At 38.3% G+C, this 16447-nt stretch overlaps 1 protein-coding gene and 1 non-coding gene across 2 annotated transcripts; one reads left to right on the top strand and one right to left on the bottom strand.

Moving 5' to 3' along the window:
- Positions 1-769: 769 nt before the first annotated feature.
- LOC149406902 (transcription factor bHLH87-like) lies at positions 770-1591 on the top strand. Its single transcript, XM_089627227.1, has one exon. The coding sequence runs from the start codon at positions 799-801 to the stop codon at positions 1288-1290; it is 492 nt and encodes a 163-aa protein (XP_089483353.1). The 5' UTR covers positions 770-798; the 3' UTR covers positions 1291-1591.
- A 1325-nt stretch (positions 1592-2916) lies between these two features.
- Positions 2917-3044, bottom strand: LOC149406903 (U4 spliceosomal RNA). Its single transcript, XR_016301813.1, has one exon. It is a non-coding gene; the product is annotated as a U4 spliceosomal RNA (small nuclear RNA).
- Between the last annotated feature and the right edge of the window lie 13403 nt (positions 3045-16447).

A 16447-nucleotide genomic window follows, 5' to 3' on the forward strand; every position in this document is an offset into this window, starting at 1 on the left:
TTTCATCACAATTGACAACTCGCATTAAATCGCATGATATACATGTAGTCATGTAGTAGCTGGAGTGGAGGATAGTCCTTTTTTTATTATTTTATTTCATTTTATTTGTTTCGCCGATAAATTGAGAATCATCATTTTCATGTTATCAACTAGAGAACATCACTTTTTCAATAAAAATAAAAAAATAAACTAGCGAACATCATGTTGTTGTTTTTTTAAGAAATGTTAAGTACCATGGAGTACGAACATATAATGAATGAAAATTAATATATATAACTTTTAATTCCAAAAAAATAATTTTACTTTTGTATATTGCAGAAAAATCTTATAACTTTTAACTAGTCTCAGTTATTTAATATCTATAAAAAAAAAAACTTAAGTGATGAAGAGTGATATGAACTCGCGAGTCACATTAGAATACGAATTGGAGTTAATTTTTATCCTCCCCTAAACACTTCAAAATAATGTATCTATTCAAAAGAAAACTACTGCAAACAAAGCTCACTTTTTCTCGAATTAGAATAATTAAGGCAACATATATGGAAGTAATAATTGAGACTCCAATCCAATATACATTTTTTGGAAATGTGAAATATAAAGAAGCAGTTTAATAAGGACAGAATGTAATTAGACATAAAAATAAAGCGGTAACATTGTCTTGAAAGATGTGTTAATTAAACAGTCAATACATCTAAATAAATATCTCTCTCTTTCTCTCTCTGCTACTACTATATATATTTACATGTACTCCCTCACTGCATATAAAGTATTATAAACTAAACACCAAAAAAAAAAAAAATGTACAGCTCTCAAACAACAAGTCATACTCATACGACGACCGAGATCAAAAAGCGATCGTCGTCATCACCACTCTCATCACTGTGTTCATCATCGTCATCGCAGAAGACAGTACTGATGACGACGAAGAAGAAGAAGAAGAACACGACGACGGCGAGGCTTTCGACGGAGCCGCAGAGCGTGGCGGCGAGGGAGAGGAGGCACAGAATCAGCGAGCGGTTCAAGATCCTGAAGAGTCTCGTACCCGGCGGCTCCAAGATGGACACCGTGTCCATGTTGGACCAGGCCATCCATTACGTCAACTTCCTTAAAGCCCAGATTTGGCTTCACCACCAACACTACAGCTTCACCAACACTGATATCGCCACGTCATCATCCGATACTACTAATACTTATCTTCATCACGGGTATATGATCGATGATCATTACACCACAGTTCATCATCTCTGTGATGCTCAAATGGTTCCTGATCACAGCCACGCGTATATGTGAAGTATTAGCTTTGTGTGTGAATTAGTGTTATAGTTTGTAATGTGGATGATCTGTGGAGAAATTAAGTATGGCATGTGTGTAATATTTTGTTGTGTGGGGGATTTATTAGTTATGTTCTTGTTTTAGCCCACACACACATAAAAAGTAATTAATGCTCTTTTGCATTTTGAGAGGAAATCTAGTACTAAATGTCTTATTTTGGAATTATCCGGTGTAGTCAAACGTTTTTGTCCCGGGAAGTTGACCATCTTTTGTGTATGTCGGTCTCACTAGGGTATATTGACGTACTAATTAGTAATTACCAAAAAGAGGATATGTGGTGTGGTGTACATGTTTTTTTGTTTTTTTTTTTTAGGGTTGATCATATATATTTTTTTTCTCTGAAGGGTTGATCATATATATTTTTTTTCTCTGAAGGGTTGATCATATTTTCTTCCTAATTGTATTTATTTTTTTATTTTTATTTTCTTAGTATTAGTATATAAGTATAAGTATTAGTATTAGTATTAGTATTAGTATTAGTATTACTTGGGCCTACCGTGTTCTTTCTTCTAAATGCTAATACAAGGGGTAAAAGAGTGGGATGAAACAAAAAGAAATGCAATAAAGAAGAAAAGATTAAAAGAAAAAACAAGTTGACGATATGCCCTATAAAAGTAGCAAAATTATCGTTCTATACCTGGGGATCCAGACCTAAATTTCCTAAAATTAAAGAGCAAAATAAAAAGAAATTGACAGATGTTTTTTTTTTTTTTGGCCATAAAGTGAATACACTCATTGACAAAAGACAAAAAAAAGGAATTCAAGATTTTCTAGGGTATGAAAAAGGAATTTATAATATAGGTAGGTTTATATATGAATTATTATTTCATTTTTTATACTGGAAATATTTGAGTATCTGATACTTTGTTAGCAAAAAAAAAAAAAACTAAATATTTACTTTAGTGAGAAATACGATAACGAGCTATTTCAAATCGATAAGTGTATCATAATTCATATGGATGCATCCTTCAAATATGAACCCTTTCGATCAGCTGGCAATCTTACCGGTTTATAGTGAGAAAAAACGTCGGACTAAGTTGAATAAAAAAAGGTCAAGTGGATAAATAACCATATTGAAAACATTAGAAATTGTCAAATAGCCACATTTCATAAATTTTTGTTAAATAATCACCAATAATTATTTACACGCTGAAAATACGTAAATACTCACAAAATACGAATATGACTAATTACTAGATTTTTACATTATTTTAACGGTATGTAAATAATTGCTAGTTGTTATTTATCAAAAATTTATGAAATGGCTAACTTAATAATTCTTTTATTTTTGGTGGTTTAATTAGCCAATTATTTGGAAAAAAAATAAAAATAAAATAGAGGAAATGAACAAAAGTATTGTCTTTACGCTGGTAAAATATCTATTTTTTTCTTTTAATCAACGGCTAAAATATCTAATGTTAAAAAAACCTAAAAAATATCTAATGTTAAAAGTTTTTTAGGTGATTACTTTTCACTAAAGAAATTAATATATGTTTAAACGAATATTTTGCTGAACAGGACAATTGGATAGACTCAATATTAAGATTATTGATGTGAACAAAGCTTTGAGACTATTGATTGTAGGGCTTTACCCGTAAGGGAAGCCCTTCCAGAAATTCTCGAGGAGGGGGTTTGGAAATAGTTTTCAACCAGCAATTGACGCGCCTCGGTTAGTACCTCACTAGCTGCGTCATTGCCCCAAGCGCAAAGATGCGATTCCTATTCCCTCACATATCCTATTTATATTCACTCTACATTTCTTCTCTCTTTGTCCTCCACCGATGTGGGATTTTTAGGTGTCAACCAAATCCAAAACATGCGTTGCTAAGTGAAGAAGCTTCCTCGTTTTGGTGCTTAATCTCTATATCTATGTGTTTATTTATTCTTATTTAGTATTATTTTATTGCCATGATGAGAGAATTATTGAGGGGCCAATAGAATTTTTATTTATTTAATATTTCATTCTTTATGTGTCACGTCTCACTTGGACATATATATAATTATATATTATGCGCAATAAACAATCAAGTGATATTAAAACATAAATTACAAATATTACTTTTAAACTTCACAGTATAAAAAAAATAATAATAATAATAATAAGGAATTTGAAGGCGTACGCTCTAAAAAACTTCATATAGAAGCGAAAACAAATACCAGCTAAGTTAAGCTTTTGCCGGTGAAGGGCTAATAGGAATTAAATGCACGACTTTTTTTTTATCAAAGAAATTTCATTCAAACTAAAAAATTATTAATGAGCAGATTACATAGAATTGAAATTTCCCAAAGTTAATCTGATTAGACCAGCCAATAAAAGTGTTGTCTAAGAACCGCCGAGATCAAGTATGAACCTATTCGGAATTAGGCGAAGTATCTCCTTATCTCGAAATCGGAGAAAAACTCCTACAAATTCAAAGACGATAACTCAAACAATTATCCAAGAAAAAACCAGTCAATAAATGATAACCAACTTCTTGAAAGAGGTCCACCATCTCAAGTCCGACATCCGCATTATAAGCGATGCTTTGCAACGGGTGTTCGAGACCATGAGGCTGGCGAACAACTCAAAATCTTCTCCACGATCTTTCTGCGTCTGAAGATTTAAGAAAACTTTGGTAGAAAAGCACACAATTATGAGAAAATGACTTAGCTGACTAGCAATAACATAATCAAAAGCAACCAAATTGCAACTAATAAAATCTAAAGCTAAGAGACACAAATGAGACAAAAAATCTTAGACACGTTTAAAATACTCTGAGCCTTCTTCAGACACCAACCACTTTCCAACACACACCCAAATACCACTCTCAAACACGATCATAATCGACCGATCGACTAGCTAGAGTCGATATTCGGGAAATGCAAGTGATTCTCAGCCACACTTGCAAAGGCCTCACCGTGAAGAAAAGAAGGATCAAGATCTGCGGGGAGGCGTAAATCTGAAGATATGGACATAGTCGAGTGCCACAGCCTTGGTAAAAAAAAATAGGAGCGTTGGAGAACTGCATTGGGAAGAGTCGGCCAGGATCAGTGTCTACATTGGGAAGCTGGATCGGTAGACCCAAGGCTTTCTCCGATAGAGGGGAAACGGAGTCCACTTGCGGCCGAGGAGATTACCGCGCTAACCTTAAATAACAACCCACAAACGTAGAAGTACGACATCATAGCTTGTCCAAGATGTAGATCGCCCGAGAAAATCCCGATGGAACGTTAGATAAAACATAAGAAGACTAGAGGAAAGAGGAAATATATACAAAGAAATAAGCTACGTGTGAGAAAAAATGCATGATTTTAAAACAAAGTAGTATGTAGTCATTAGTCTACTTGAAAATTATAAAATGTAAAAAAAAATAGCGTAATTAATTATTTTTCTCCACCGATTTATTGATATTATCTCAAGTATAGAGAGAGAGAGAGTATATTTCTTGTTATTTTAATTACCGATGACAAAGAGCATTTATAGTACACATGTCATCATACATAATATATTAAGAGATCAAGTCTCATCTTCATATAGAAAAAAAAAATATAGAAATTGTAGTAGGAACCCAAATATGATCGACATTTATATCATTTGAAAAACAAAATAAGATTAATATATATATATATATATATATATATATATATATATTATTTTATAGGATATCCGTCGGTATCTCCGTAAATTTTGTATCGGTACGTCGGTAGTGGTATTTAAAATATTTATAAAATCTCCGTCGATATCTATATCGATAATCGATATCTCAGTAAAATCATACTACCGATATTTAGTTGGTTACGGTGTTTGAATCTTTGGGTATGAGAACCACCCACCGAGCATAACATTTTTTTAACGGTCCCCAAGCATAATATTATATATTAGGAGAAGTCGACAAGAAAATACGATAGTCAATAATTAAATAAAATATCATGACCATACAATAAATTACTGTACGACGTTAGAAACTTAATAACAATTTTGAAGTCATAAAACTCAACGGCTATTGTTAAATATCTAAAAATATACGGGAATGATTAGCCCACGAACTAAACTCTTTTTTTTTTTGCTGCAAACTAAACACTCACCATTATGAAAATGGTGTTGGAATAAAGTTAATAAATATTATTTATTAACATGTGGATGGTTGATTTTGTTTGCCAAAATCGGACCTAAGTTGAATGAGAAATTGACGAGCTGGGTCGAGCTGGACGAACTGACGAAGTCATTCAGCTCGACTAGATAGGACGAGCTAGACGAACTGACGAAGTCATTCAGCTCGACTAGATAGGACAAGCTAGACGAACTGACGAAGTCATTCTGCTCGACTAGATAGGTCGAGCTGGACGAAGTGACAGTCATTTCAGCTCGACCGGGTCAGCTCGACAAGCGAGGTCGAACTGAGTCAGCTCGACAAGCGAGGTCGAACTGGATCAGCTCGACTAGCGAGGTCGAACTGAACCAGCTCGACTAGGCGAGGTCGATCTGGAAGAATTGTCGAAGTCATTCCAGCTCGACAAATGCAAGGCCAACGTACTGAAGTGACAATGTTATTCCAGTTCGACTAGGACGAGCTCCACTTGGGTGAGCTCGACCAGGCGAACTGGACGAGCTCGACTGGGGGCGAGCTCGACCAGGTGAACTGGATGAGCTCGACCAGACGTACTGGACGAGCTCGACCAGGCGAACTGGTGACAAAGTCATTCTAGGTCGGACGAGCTCGACTAGACGAGCTCAACGAGCTCGACTAGACGAACTCGAAGAGCTCGACCAGACGAAGGGACGATTTAAAGCCTACGGTTTTGAGCTTTAAGTGCGCATTATGGCTGTGCCATTAATGCTGAAAACGTTGGACGCTCTGCATAGGTTTGAAACGGTGTATTTACTGTGTGTAATAATATGCATTAATGCCTTTATGGCTGTACGTTTTGAAGTTTCAAACCTCACAGCCTTCGCCTATATAAGTGAAGTTTAAGCTCTCATTCAGGAGACTGAAACATAGAGAGAATTTCGCATTCCAATTTTTCCCCACTGTTCCCGAGTTCTTCTTTTCCAGAAATATTCTTGTCTTGGTGATAGTTTCTCACAGGTTCCAGTTCGCCGAAACCGAGTATTGTGGTGCATAGCTCGGCTTGAAGTCGTTGTATCCTGTGAAGCTTTTTATCCCTAAGTTTAAGACAGGTTGCGTGGAAAGGATATTATCGGATTTCCAGTTTTTTGTTTCCGATTTGTTTTTCGGATTTGTTTGAAAATAACTGACTTGGGAATTTTCTTTTGTAGAAAATATGACTAACGTTAACGACACGAAGATTGTGACTGGTGATGGGAGCCTCACCGAGAACCCCTCTTTGGTGAACACCCCGCCAAACCTTATCAACATCGGCCAAATCCATGTGACTTTGGGACAAGGCTCGATGGCGGCTACGGCCGGGAACGGACCCGCGGGTCTTGTTCAACCTATGTCGGGTTTGGGCCTAGATGGTTCAAACGTGGGCGTGGCTCGAGGGCCTCCCACGGTGATGCCGGCCGAGAGGCCTGGGAAGTTTGACGGACTCAACTTCAAAAGGTGGCAACAAAAGATGGTTTTCTTTTTGACAACCATCGGACTTGCATGGTTTTTAACCGAAGATCCTCCGGCCACTCCTCGAGAGGGTGAAGCCGACCCACAAGTGCTTCGGGCCTATGTGGGGTGGAACGAATCCGACTATCTTTGTCGAAACCACGTGTTAAATTGTCTCGCCGACTCTTTATACAACGTGTATAGCTCTAAAGTATCTTTTAAAGAGCTATGGGATTCGTTGGATCGCAAGTACAAAACCGAGGATGCGGGCTCAAAGAAGTATATTGTAGGTCGCTTCCTTGAGTACAAGATGGTGGACACAAAGACCGTTGTGAGTCAAGTCCAAGAGCTTCAACTCATTTTCCATGAGGTTCAAGCCGAGGGAATGACCATTAGCGAGTCTTTCCAAGTTGCCTCCGTGATAGAGAAGTTACCACCGGGGTGGAAGGAGTTCAAGAACTACCTTAAGCATAAGCGAAAGGAGATGAGTCTTGAGGACTTGGTTGTTCGCCTCCGAATCGAGGAAGACAACCGAGGATCCGATAGGAGACTTAGAACCGTCTCCGAGCGAGCTAACGTCGTAGAACATGGCGAGAACTCGAAGGGGAAGAAGCACGCCCACAAGCTTGGAGTCAAGAGTGGGACGTTCAAGAAGAAAGGCCAACAAAAGATTGTTGGTAAATGCTACAATTGCAACAAGGTCGATCACCGAGCTGTCGATTGTAGAAAGCCGAAGAAGAACAAGGAGGCCAATGTTGTGGAGGATGATAATGACCTCCTCGTCGCTGTGGTCTCCGAGGTCAACATGGTTGACTCAAACCCGAAGGAGTGGTGGCTAGACACTGGAGCAACCCGCCACATCTGCACTGATAAGAACTCATTCTCCACCCTTGAGCTACCTGGAGATGGAGATAAGTTGTTTATGGGCAACTCTACCACCTCTGAAGTCAAGGGGGAAGGTGAAGTCTTCTTGAAGATGACCTCTGGGAAGGAATTGAAGCTCACCAAGGTGCTCTACGTGCCTGATATGAGGAAGAATCTGATTTCTGGGACTGTGCTAGATAACCATGGGTTTAGGATGGTTTTAGAGTCTCAAAAGCTTGTATTGTCTAAAAATGGCATGTATGTGGGCAAGGGCTATGTCAAGAATGGCATGGTCAAAATGAATGTAATGGTCATCAAGGCAAAATATATTAATAAAGCTTCTTCTTCCTCGTATATGATTGAGTCGTCTAATTTATGGCATGGTAGACTAGGTCATGTAAATTATGACACACTGAGAAAGTTGATTAATTTGGAATGTATTCCAAAGTTTAATATTGACTCAAATCATAAATGTGAAATTTGTGTTGAAGCAAAACTCACAAGAACATCCTTTCATAGTGTTGAAAGAAGTAATGAATCTCTCGACTTAATCCATACCGATATATGTGATTTAAAGTTCATGCCCACGAGAGGTGGTAATAAATATTTTGTGACTTTTATTGATGATTGTACAAAATTTTGTTACGTATATTTGCTTAAAAGCAAAGATGAAGCAATTGAGAAATTTGTTATATACAAATTGGAAGTTGAGAATCAACTTAATAAGAAGATTAAGAAAGTGCAAAGTGATCGAAGAGGTGAATATGTTGAACCTTTTGGTGCCTTTTGTGCACAACATGGTATTATTCACGAAGTCACTCCACCTTATTCTCCTCAATCAAACGGTGTGGCCGAACGTAAGAATTGCACTCTCAAGGAGATGATAAATGCGATGTTGTTAAGTTCTGGGTTACCCCAAGAAATGTGGGGGGAAGCGATCTTGTCTGCAAATTATCTTCTGAACAAGATACCCCGAAAGAAGGAGGATAAGTCTCCGTATGAGCTATTTATAGGAAAGAAACCTTCCTATAAATACTTGCGAATGTGGGGGTGCTTGGCCAAAGTAATGGCTCCCGCCCCTAAGAAAATGAAGATAGGACCAAAAACTGTAGATTGTATCTTCATTGGGTATGCACACCATAGTAATGCATATAGATTCCTTGTGTATGACTCGAAAAACCCCGATATACACAATGATTCGATTATGGAATCTAAAAATGCTTCGTTCTTTGAACATGTATTTCCTTATAAGTCTAAGGAAGATGAACCGAGCTCATCAAACCATTTTCTTGAGGATATTGAGGAAATAACTCAAGGTAATGATGAAGAGTCCGACGAAGAGATAGAGTCTGAGGGACTTAGACGAAGCAAGCGAGCGAGGGTAGAAAAATCATTTGGTTCTGATTTTTTCACCTATATGCTGGAGGCTCCACCTCTAAATTATAAAGAGGCCGTGAACTCTGTTGAGGGTCACTTATGGAAAGAAGCCATAAGAAGTGAAATAGACTCTATCATGCAAAACCACACTTGAGAGTTGGTTGATCTTCCTCCTGGAAGTAAAACGCTTGGATCTAGGTGGATCTTTACGAGGAAGATGAAAGTCGATGGCTCAATTGACAAGTATAAAGCTCGACTGGTAATCAAAGGGTATAAACAACAAGAGGGTGTTGATTACTTTGATACTTATTCTCCCGTGACGAGAATAACTTCTATTAGATTGATAATTGCCGTTGCTGCATTACGCAATCTTGAAATTCATCAAATGGATGTAAAAACAACCTTTCTTAATGGAGATCTCGAAGAAGAGATCTATATGAATCAACCTGAGGGTTGTATCGCACCTGGACAAGAAAAGAAAGTCTGTAAACTAGTCAAGTCGCTTTATGGCCTTAAACAAGCCCCAAAGCAATGGCATGAGAAATTTGACAATGTCATGATGTCAAATGGATTTAAAATCAACGAGTGTGACAAATGTGTGTATATTAAAACCACTGGGCATGGGTATGTGATTCTATGTTTATATGTAGATGACATGCTCATAGTGGGGAGTAATGATCGTATGGTACAATCCACAAAAGATATATTGAACTCAAGGTTCGATATGAAAGATCTGGGAATTGCTGATGTAATTCTGGGGATCAAGATTACCCGAACACCCAATGGGATTGTACTGGATCAAACACACTACGTTGATAAAATTCTAGACAAGTTTGGAAAGGACGATTCTGGAGTCTCGAGAACTCCCATAGACATTAGTCAACACTTGTCTAAGAATAAAGGTGAAAGCATCTCTCAAATTGAATATGCTAGAGTGATATGCAGTCTCATGTACTTGATGAGTTGCACGAGACCGGATTTAGCTTACACCGTGAGTAGACTAGCTCGATATACGAGTAATCCAAGTGCTGAACACTGGAAAGCAATCGTTAGAGTTTTGAGGTATCTACGATTCACTCGTGATTATGGTCTACACTATACGAGATATCCTGAAGTAATTGAAGGTTACACTTATGCAAGTTGGATATCTGATATTCAAGATTCAAAAGCCACGGGTGGTTATGTATTCACTCTGGGAGGTGCAACCATATCTTGGAAATCCTCCAAACAAACTGTGATAATGAGATCCACGATGGAATCTGAGTTTGTTGCATTGGATAAATGTGGGGAAGAAGCCGAATGGCTAAGGAACTTTGTGGAGGATATTCCTAATTGGACAAAACCGATGCCTGCAATATGTGTATATTGTGATAACCAATCTGCTATTGGTAGGGCACATAATGTGATGTATAATGGTAAGTCTAGACATATACGTCGACGACATAATACCATTAGACAACTTCTCTCATCTGGAGTAATTAGTATTGACTATGTTAGGTCCAAAGAGAACATTACGGATCCGCTAACCAAAGGGTTAAATAGGGACCAAGTAGAGAAGACAACCAAAGGAATGGGGCTAAACCCCATGGCAAATAAAGCCAAGGCAAAGGAAACCCAACCATGATGACTGGAGATCCCAAGATCTTGGTTCAAAGGGACAACCTAATTGTCAATGGCTTTGTGAGGTCACTGTGGGGGAAAACCCCTAGTCCTATTCCTATATATTAAGCAGTGACTCCCGTACGAGGTTAAGCTTAGAGCTTTTAATGATTCTAGTAATGCGGGATTACTCTTGACAAAAGAATCACCTATGTGAGAGAGAAGTGGGGCTGCTTCGAAGGAGAATTAATTGGGCTTAATTCTTTAGAAACTCTTGCAGAACCAGGCTGATGTTCAGGGCCAAAATGAACATAACCATGAGAACAGAACCTGTGTCAGGGAGATATCAGTGGGGGATATGTTTATCGTTTATACAAAACGGCTAACAGCTCAAGGACAACGTGTCTACTGAGTAGTCAGTAAAGATGGCATATCTTTCCGAGGGAAGGTTCAAAGGCTTTACCTACCTATCCTATACTGGTATTGACCGTAGAATCTATCACCACATCGAGTCGTGTCTTTTATAATTGTCGTCTCAATTTCATTCATGTGGGGGATTGTTGGAATAATGTTAATAAATATTATTTATTAACATGTGGATGGTTGATTTTGTTTGCCAAAATCGGACCTAAGTTGAATGAGAAATTGACGAGCTGGGTCGAGCTGGACGAACTGACGAAGTCATTCAGCTCGACTAGATTGGACGAGCTAGACGAACTGACGAAGTCATTCAGCTCGACTAGATAGGACGAGCTAGACGAACTGACGAAGTCATTCTGCTCGACTAGATAGGTCGAGCTGGACGAAGTGACAGTCATTTCAGCTCGACCGGGTCAGCTCGACAAGCGAGGTCGAACTGAGTCAGCTCGACAAGCGAGGTCGAACTGGATCAGCTCGACTAGCGAGGTCGAACTGAACCAGCTCGACTAGGCGAGGTCGATCTGGAAGAATTGTCGAAGTCATTCCAGCTCGACAAATGCAAGGCCAACGTACTGAAGTGACAATGTTATTCCAGTTCGACTAGGACGAGCTCCACTTGGGTGAGCTCGACCAGGCGAACTGGACGAGCTCGACTGGGGGCGAGCTCGACCAGGTGAACTGGATGAGCTCGACCAGACGTACTGGACGAGCTCGACCAGGCGAACTGGTGACAAAGTCATTCTAGGTCGGACGAGCTCGACTAGACGAGCTCAACGAGCTCGACTAGACGAACTCGAAGAGCTCGACCAGACGAAGGGACGATTTAAAGCCTACGGTTTTGAGCTTTAAGTGCGCATTATGGCTGTGCCATTAATGCTGAAAACGTTGGACGCTCTGCATAGGTTTGAAACGGTGTATTTACTGTGTGTAATAATATGCATTAATGCCTTTATGGCTGTACGTTTTGAAGTTTCAAACCTCACAGCCTTCGCCTATATAAGTGAAGTTTAAGCTCTCATTCAGGAGACCGAAACATAGCGAGAATTTCGCATTCCAATTTTTCCCCACTGTTCCCGAGCTCTTCTTTCCCAGAAATATTCTTGTCTTGGTGATAGTTTCTCACAGGTTCCAGTTCGCCGAAGCCGAGTATTGTGGTGCATAGCTCGGCTTGAAGTCGTTGTATCCTGGGAGGCTTTCGCTCACGAATTCCAGCACTCGTGGGAGGGCGATAAAAAGCTTCAAGGAAACCGTCAAACGGGCCTCGACTTTTCCCAGTTTTTGTTTGTGTTTTCCGGTTCAAGGTTTAGCCGGTTTTCCTTAATATTATTTACGTGTAATTTTTTCTTGCATGCAATTTGTCTTTTATTTTCATCAATATTATTTGTAATATTGCTAACAAATGGCAAGCTTGAAATGCACAACGATGATAGTCCCATTGGCACTCGTTGCACTTAACAGCCATCGTGAGCTCCGTCAATTTTACTTATTTTTCTCTATAGAATTATGTTTTCCATATTTCGAGACAGTTCAATCTAGAGCTTTAGTATGCTCGACGTGTTTCTACAAATTCTCACTGTAATAATTATCGTAACAGATTTTTGTCATCAAGTTTTCGATAAATGTATTTGAGTAATATAGCCTATTTGGTTGAAGTTGGAAAAGTGGAGAGCTTACTGGAATACCAAATTGAAGCTTAATTAGGATTGATACAAATACAAATCATTGTGGATAATAAGGTTGATGTGAATAGTGAGGTTGTGTATAATAAGTATATGGATAATATGGTGGTGGATTATTCGGAACATATGAAGATATTTGGTCGAACGGGCTTTCGGTTTGATGGTAACTTGGAGGTACGTAAGAAGTTGATGGTACCTAGGTTGGGTAGTACTCGGTGTTTTCGTAATTCAGAAATTGCGATAAAGTAATGCTGCAAAAAAAAATTGGTACAAATTTTTTGTTAAAGCAATTGTTCTTAGTGCAATTGTTTCTATTTAGCGGCCGCTTAATATTAACCGCATCATAAATTCATAAGTTTGACTGGCACCAAAAATATATATATATATAAACTTTAGTAAAACGCAATATGTGATATTTTTTTATTAAAGAATTTTCGTTCATAATAAAACACTACTAATGAGTAAAAATACAACGAAATATAAAGACACAATAACTAAACTAATTAGACGTGTCGAAGGTGGCAGTTGAGAACCATTGAAACAACCATACATGACTAGGTGGCTTGCTGGAGATTTTCCGAAACATCTCAATGTTTCTCAAACGGAAATAAACTCATACATAATCAAAGATGTCACTCACCCAAGCAAAACCTCCCACTGGATGATCACGTCCTCAAACCCGACACCCGCAAATTAAGTGATCTTTTGTGGCGGGAGCTCAAAAGCATGTGGTCAGCGACCAACCCAACATCTTCTCTCCAATTGTTGAGCGCCTGAAGTTTTGGAGAAACCTCTCGGTGAAAAAAACGCTTTACATTTAAGAGTAGACTCGACTGACTAGCATAAAGAAAATGCATAATAAATAAGATCTAAAACATGGTAAACTAGTCTAACCGCACAAGTTGAAAAAAAAAAAAAAAAAAACTCACTTGTTTACATGTCATTTGTACTTAATTTAGGGTATCCGGTATTAGCCAATAATATTTCTAAAAAATATTTGTAAAAAATGATTAGGCAAATTACAAGAGATAATTAACAAAAAAAATGGAAAAGAACATAAAAACAAAACCGGATGGAAACCTCAACCGAAAAAGAGAAAACGGAAGGAAAGACCGAGGACTGTTGGACAGTCTCCTTAAAGTGTTATTGATCTTCCACAGGTGCAAAAAACGACGAGCAACCAGCTCCCAAGATACAACGGCGGACAAGACGAGCTATGGCACCACAAGACTCGACTTCGACGAAATAAAACCATTCCGTTGTTAGCTATCACCGGACTACAAAAGAAAACAAAAACAATTTCTGGAGGGAGAAAGAAAATTTAGAACTCTTGGTTCGGTGTTGCACTACTACAAATTCACATTTCTGGTGCGGATAGGTATTAGGTGCGACATGTCGCACCTAAGTACATATTATGTGCGACATGTCGCACCAGATAGTCCTCCAAGTGACTAAAAATTTCGCTGATGTTTAGTAGTATTCGGTGCGACAACGTCGCACCTGATATAAATATGTCGCACCTGATGGTATTGGGTGCGACAAGTGTCGCACCTAATACGTTTCGGTGCGACATTTGTCACACCTAATGGGTTTAAAATTTAAAACGGTCATAAAATTCCCCCTCGAATATTTTTGGTTTTGTGATTTCATAGTCGGTGCGACATTGTCGCACCCAATATGAGTATTAGGTGCGACAATGTCGCACCCAATAGTTTTAAGGTATTTTAAATACCCAGCGTCCTTCTTCCTCGCCCGAATCTCTCTCTCTGCATCTTTCCCTCTCTCTGTCTCACTCTCTCAGCTCCGACGCCCCACTCGACTAAGCCCGGTCCTCCCCCGCCGTCCTCCTCCAAGGTACGTCTCTCTCTCTCTCTCACTTCTGTCTTTCTCCGATCTGCAGGTCCGTCCCCGCTGCCCGTGACCCCCTCGGCTCAGCCCGGTCCTCCCCTGAAAGTGTCGCACCTAAATGTATGACTATTAAGTGCGACATGTCGCACCTAATGATATTAGCGACGGACTTTTAGGTGCGACTTTGTCGCACGTAAAGTCGCACCTAATAAACTATTAGGTGCGACATATGAGGTATTTGGTGCGACAATCGTCGCACCGGATGACGTTTTTTGTCCTAGTGTTGATGTGTCTTGAATGAGAGATGGACTATGCCTTTTATAGACTATTCCATGAAGGCTTTGAACAAAACCGTTAGCACACTAATGCTCCATGAAGACACACCTTAATGACATTCAAATCAAAATGTATGGGCATTAATATCTCGATTACAAACCCATTAAGCCTTCACACGAGCTATAAAGGCTCAATTACAACACCAAGTAATAAATATTTTTATTTTAAAATAAATAATAAAATCTGGAAGAAAAAAATTAGGGGAAGACCCATGCCCAACCCACCCGGAAGGCGGCGCCGCGCATGTGATGGACTTGATCTTCCCTAAGTCCTTGCCTTTTTACAAAATTAAGTCACTCTTGGGAACTCAAACTCTTTTGACCAAATTTGATATATAAGCTCACACAAAGTCCATATATATTTTTCATGTGGGACTCTTGTAAGAGCACACTCAACCACAACACTTTCATGATTCATTCGCAATTATTAGTATTTTTCACCACTTTAAGCATCAGTTTTTCATTCAATATAGCATTGATTTTGGTAAATAAATATTCAATTTTATATCTGTCGCAACGAGGAATAAGAATACGTTGGAAGTAACCAATTCTGGTGAGTGAACTCCACTCAAATCTTAGATACAAATCAGTAATACACATATTATTAAATCCCAAAATTTTGGTACCGTTCCATGATCATTTATTTTATATTATATTTTTATTTTGTTTTTCAAAATAAGACGGTGTCATATTTTTTAGATGAATAATGTTCCATTCCAATTTTGTCGAGATTTCGACACTATTCAAACTGAAAATTTCCGGTCCATTCGTGAGCCGAATTTTGTTCGGATTGAAAGTCCACAATTACGTGTAGTTAATGACATTTTAAATCTCATAATATCAACTCCAACGTCAACATCAACATCAACGTCAACGTGACTTTTTAAACCATCTATAAGCATTAAAATTTAACTACGTCCCTTCACAACATACGCAATTTTCTTGTTCTGTAATTCAGTTTAGAATCTGAACGTTATGTCAATGTTTGTGTATAGAATAGTATAGACAAGTAGGCGCACATGGAAAGTGGACATTAAAATTTAAAAGTCAAATAGAGACTACCAATTAAATTGGACCAGCAAATAACATTATTTTCTGTATATGTATTTTAAACTTAATTGTAGCCGTAGACTAAAATATGTTTGCTGGCAGTTTGAGGATTTGAAACAACAGTGCTAAACGAAATAATTAAGCATCCATTAAAAAATTGTAGTAATCGCCGCAACATATTGTTAGTCTGTTGTCAGGACAACCTAATTATAGTGGCATTACTTCCTTCATGTAAGCGATCTTTGTGTATATCCTCAAAATAGCAAAATATATTTATTTCATAGTTAAAAAAATTTCTGTATATATGAAAATAGTGAAAAGATGCTAAATTATTTGGAAAGGTTATATGTTGAACTGATTATATTCAGTGACGATATTTATCATTGATCAACAGTATTTGTAATGT

This window comes from Urtica dioica, chromosome 1 (genome assembly GCF_054948205.1).
Source record: "Urtica dioica subsp. dioica isolate 48M chromosome 1, U.dioica_male_clone48M_v1_H2, whole genome shotgun sequence".
NCBI lineage: Eukaryota > Viridiplantae > Streptophyta > Magnoliopsida > Rosales > Urticaceae > Urtica > Urtica dioica.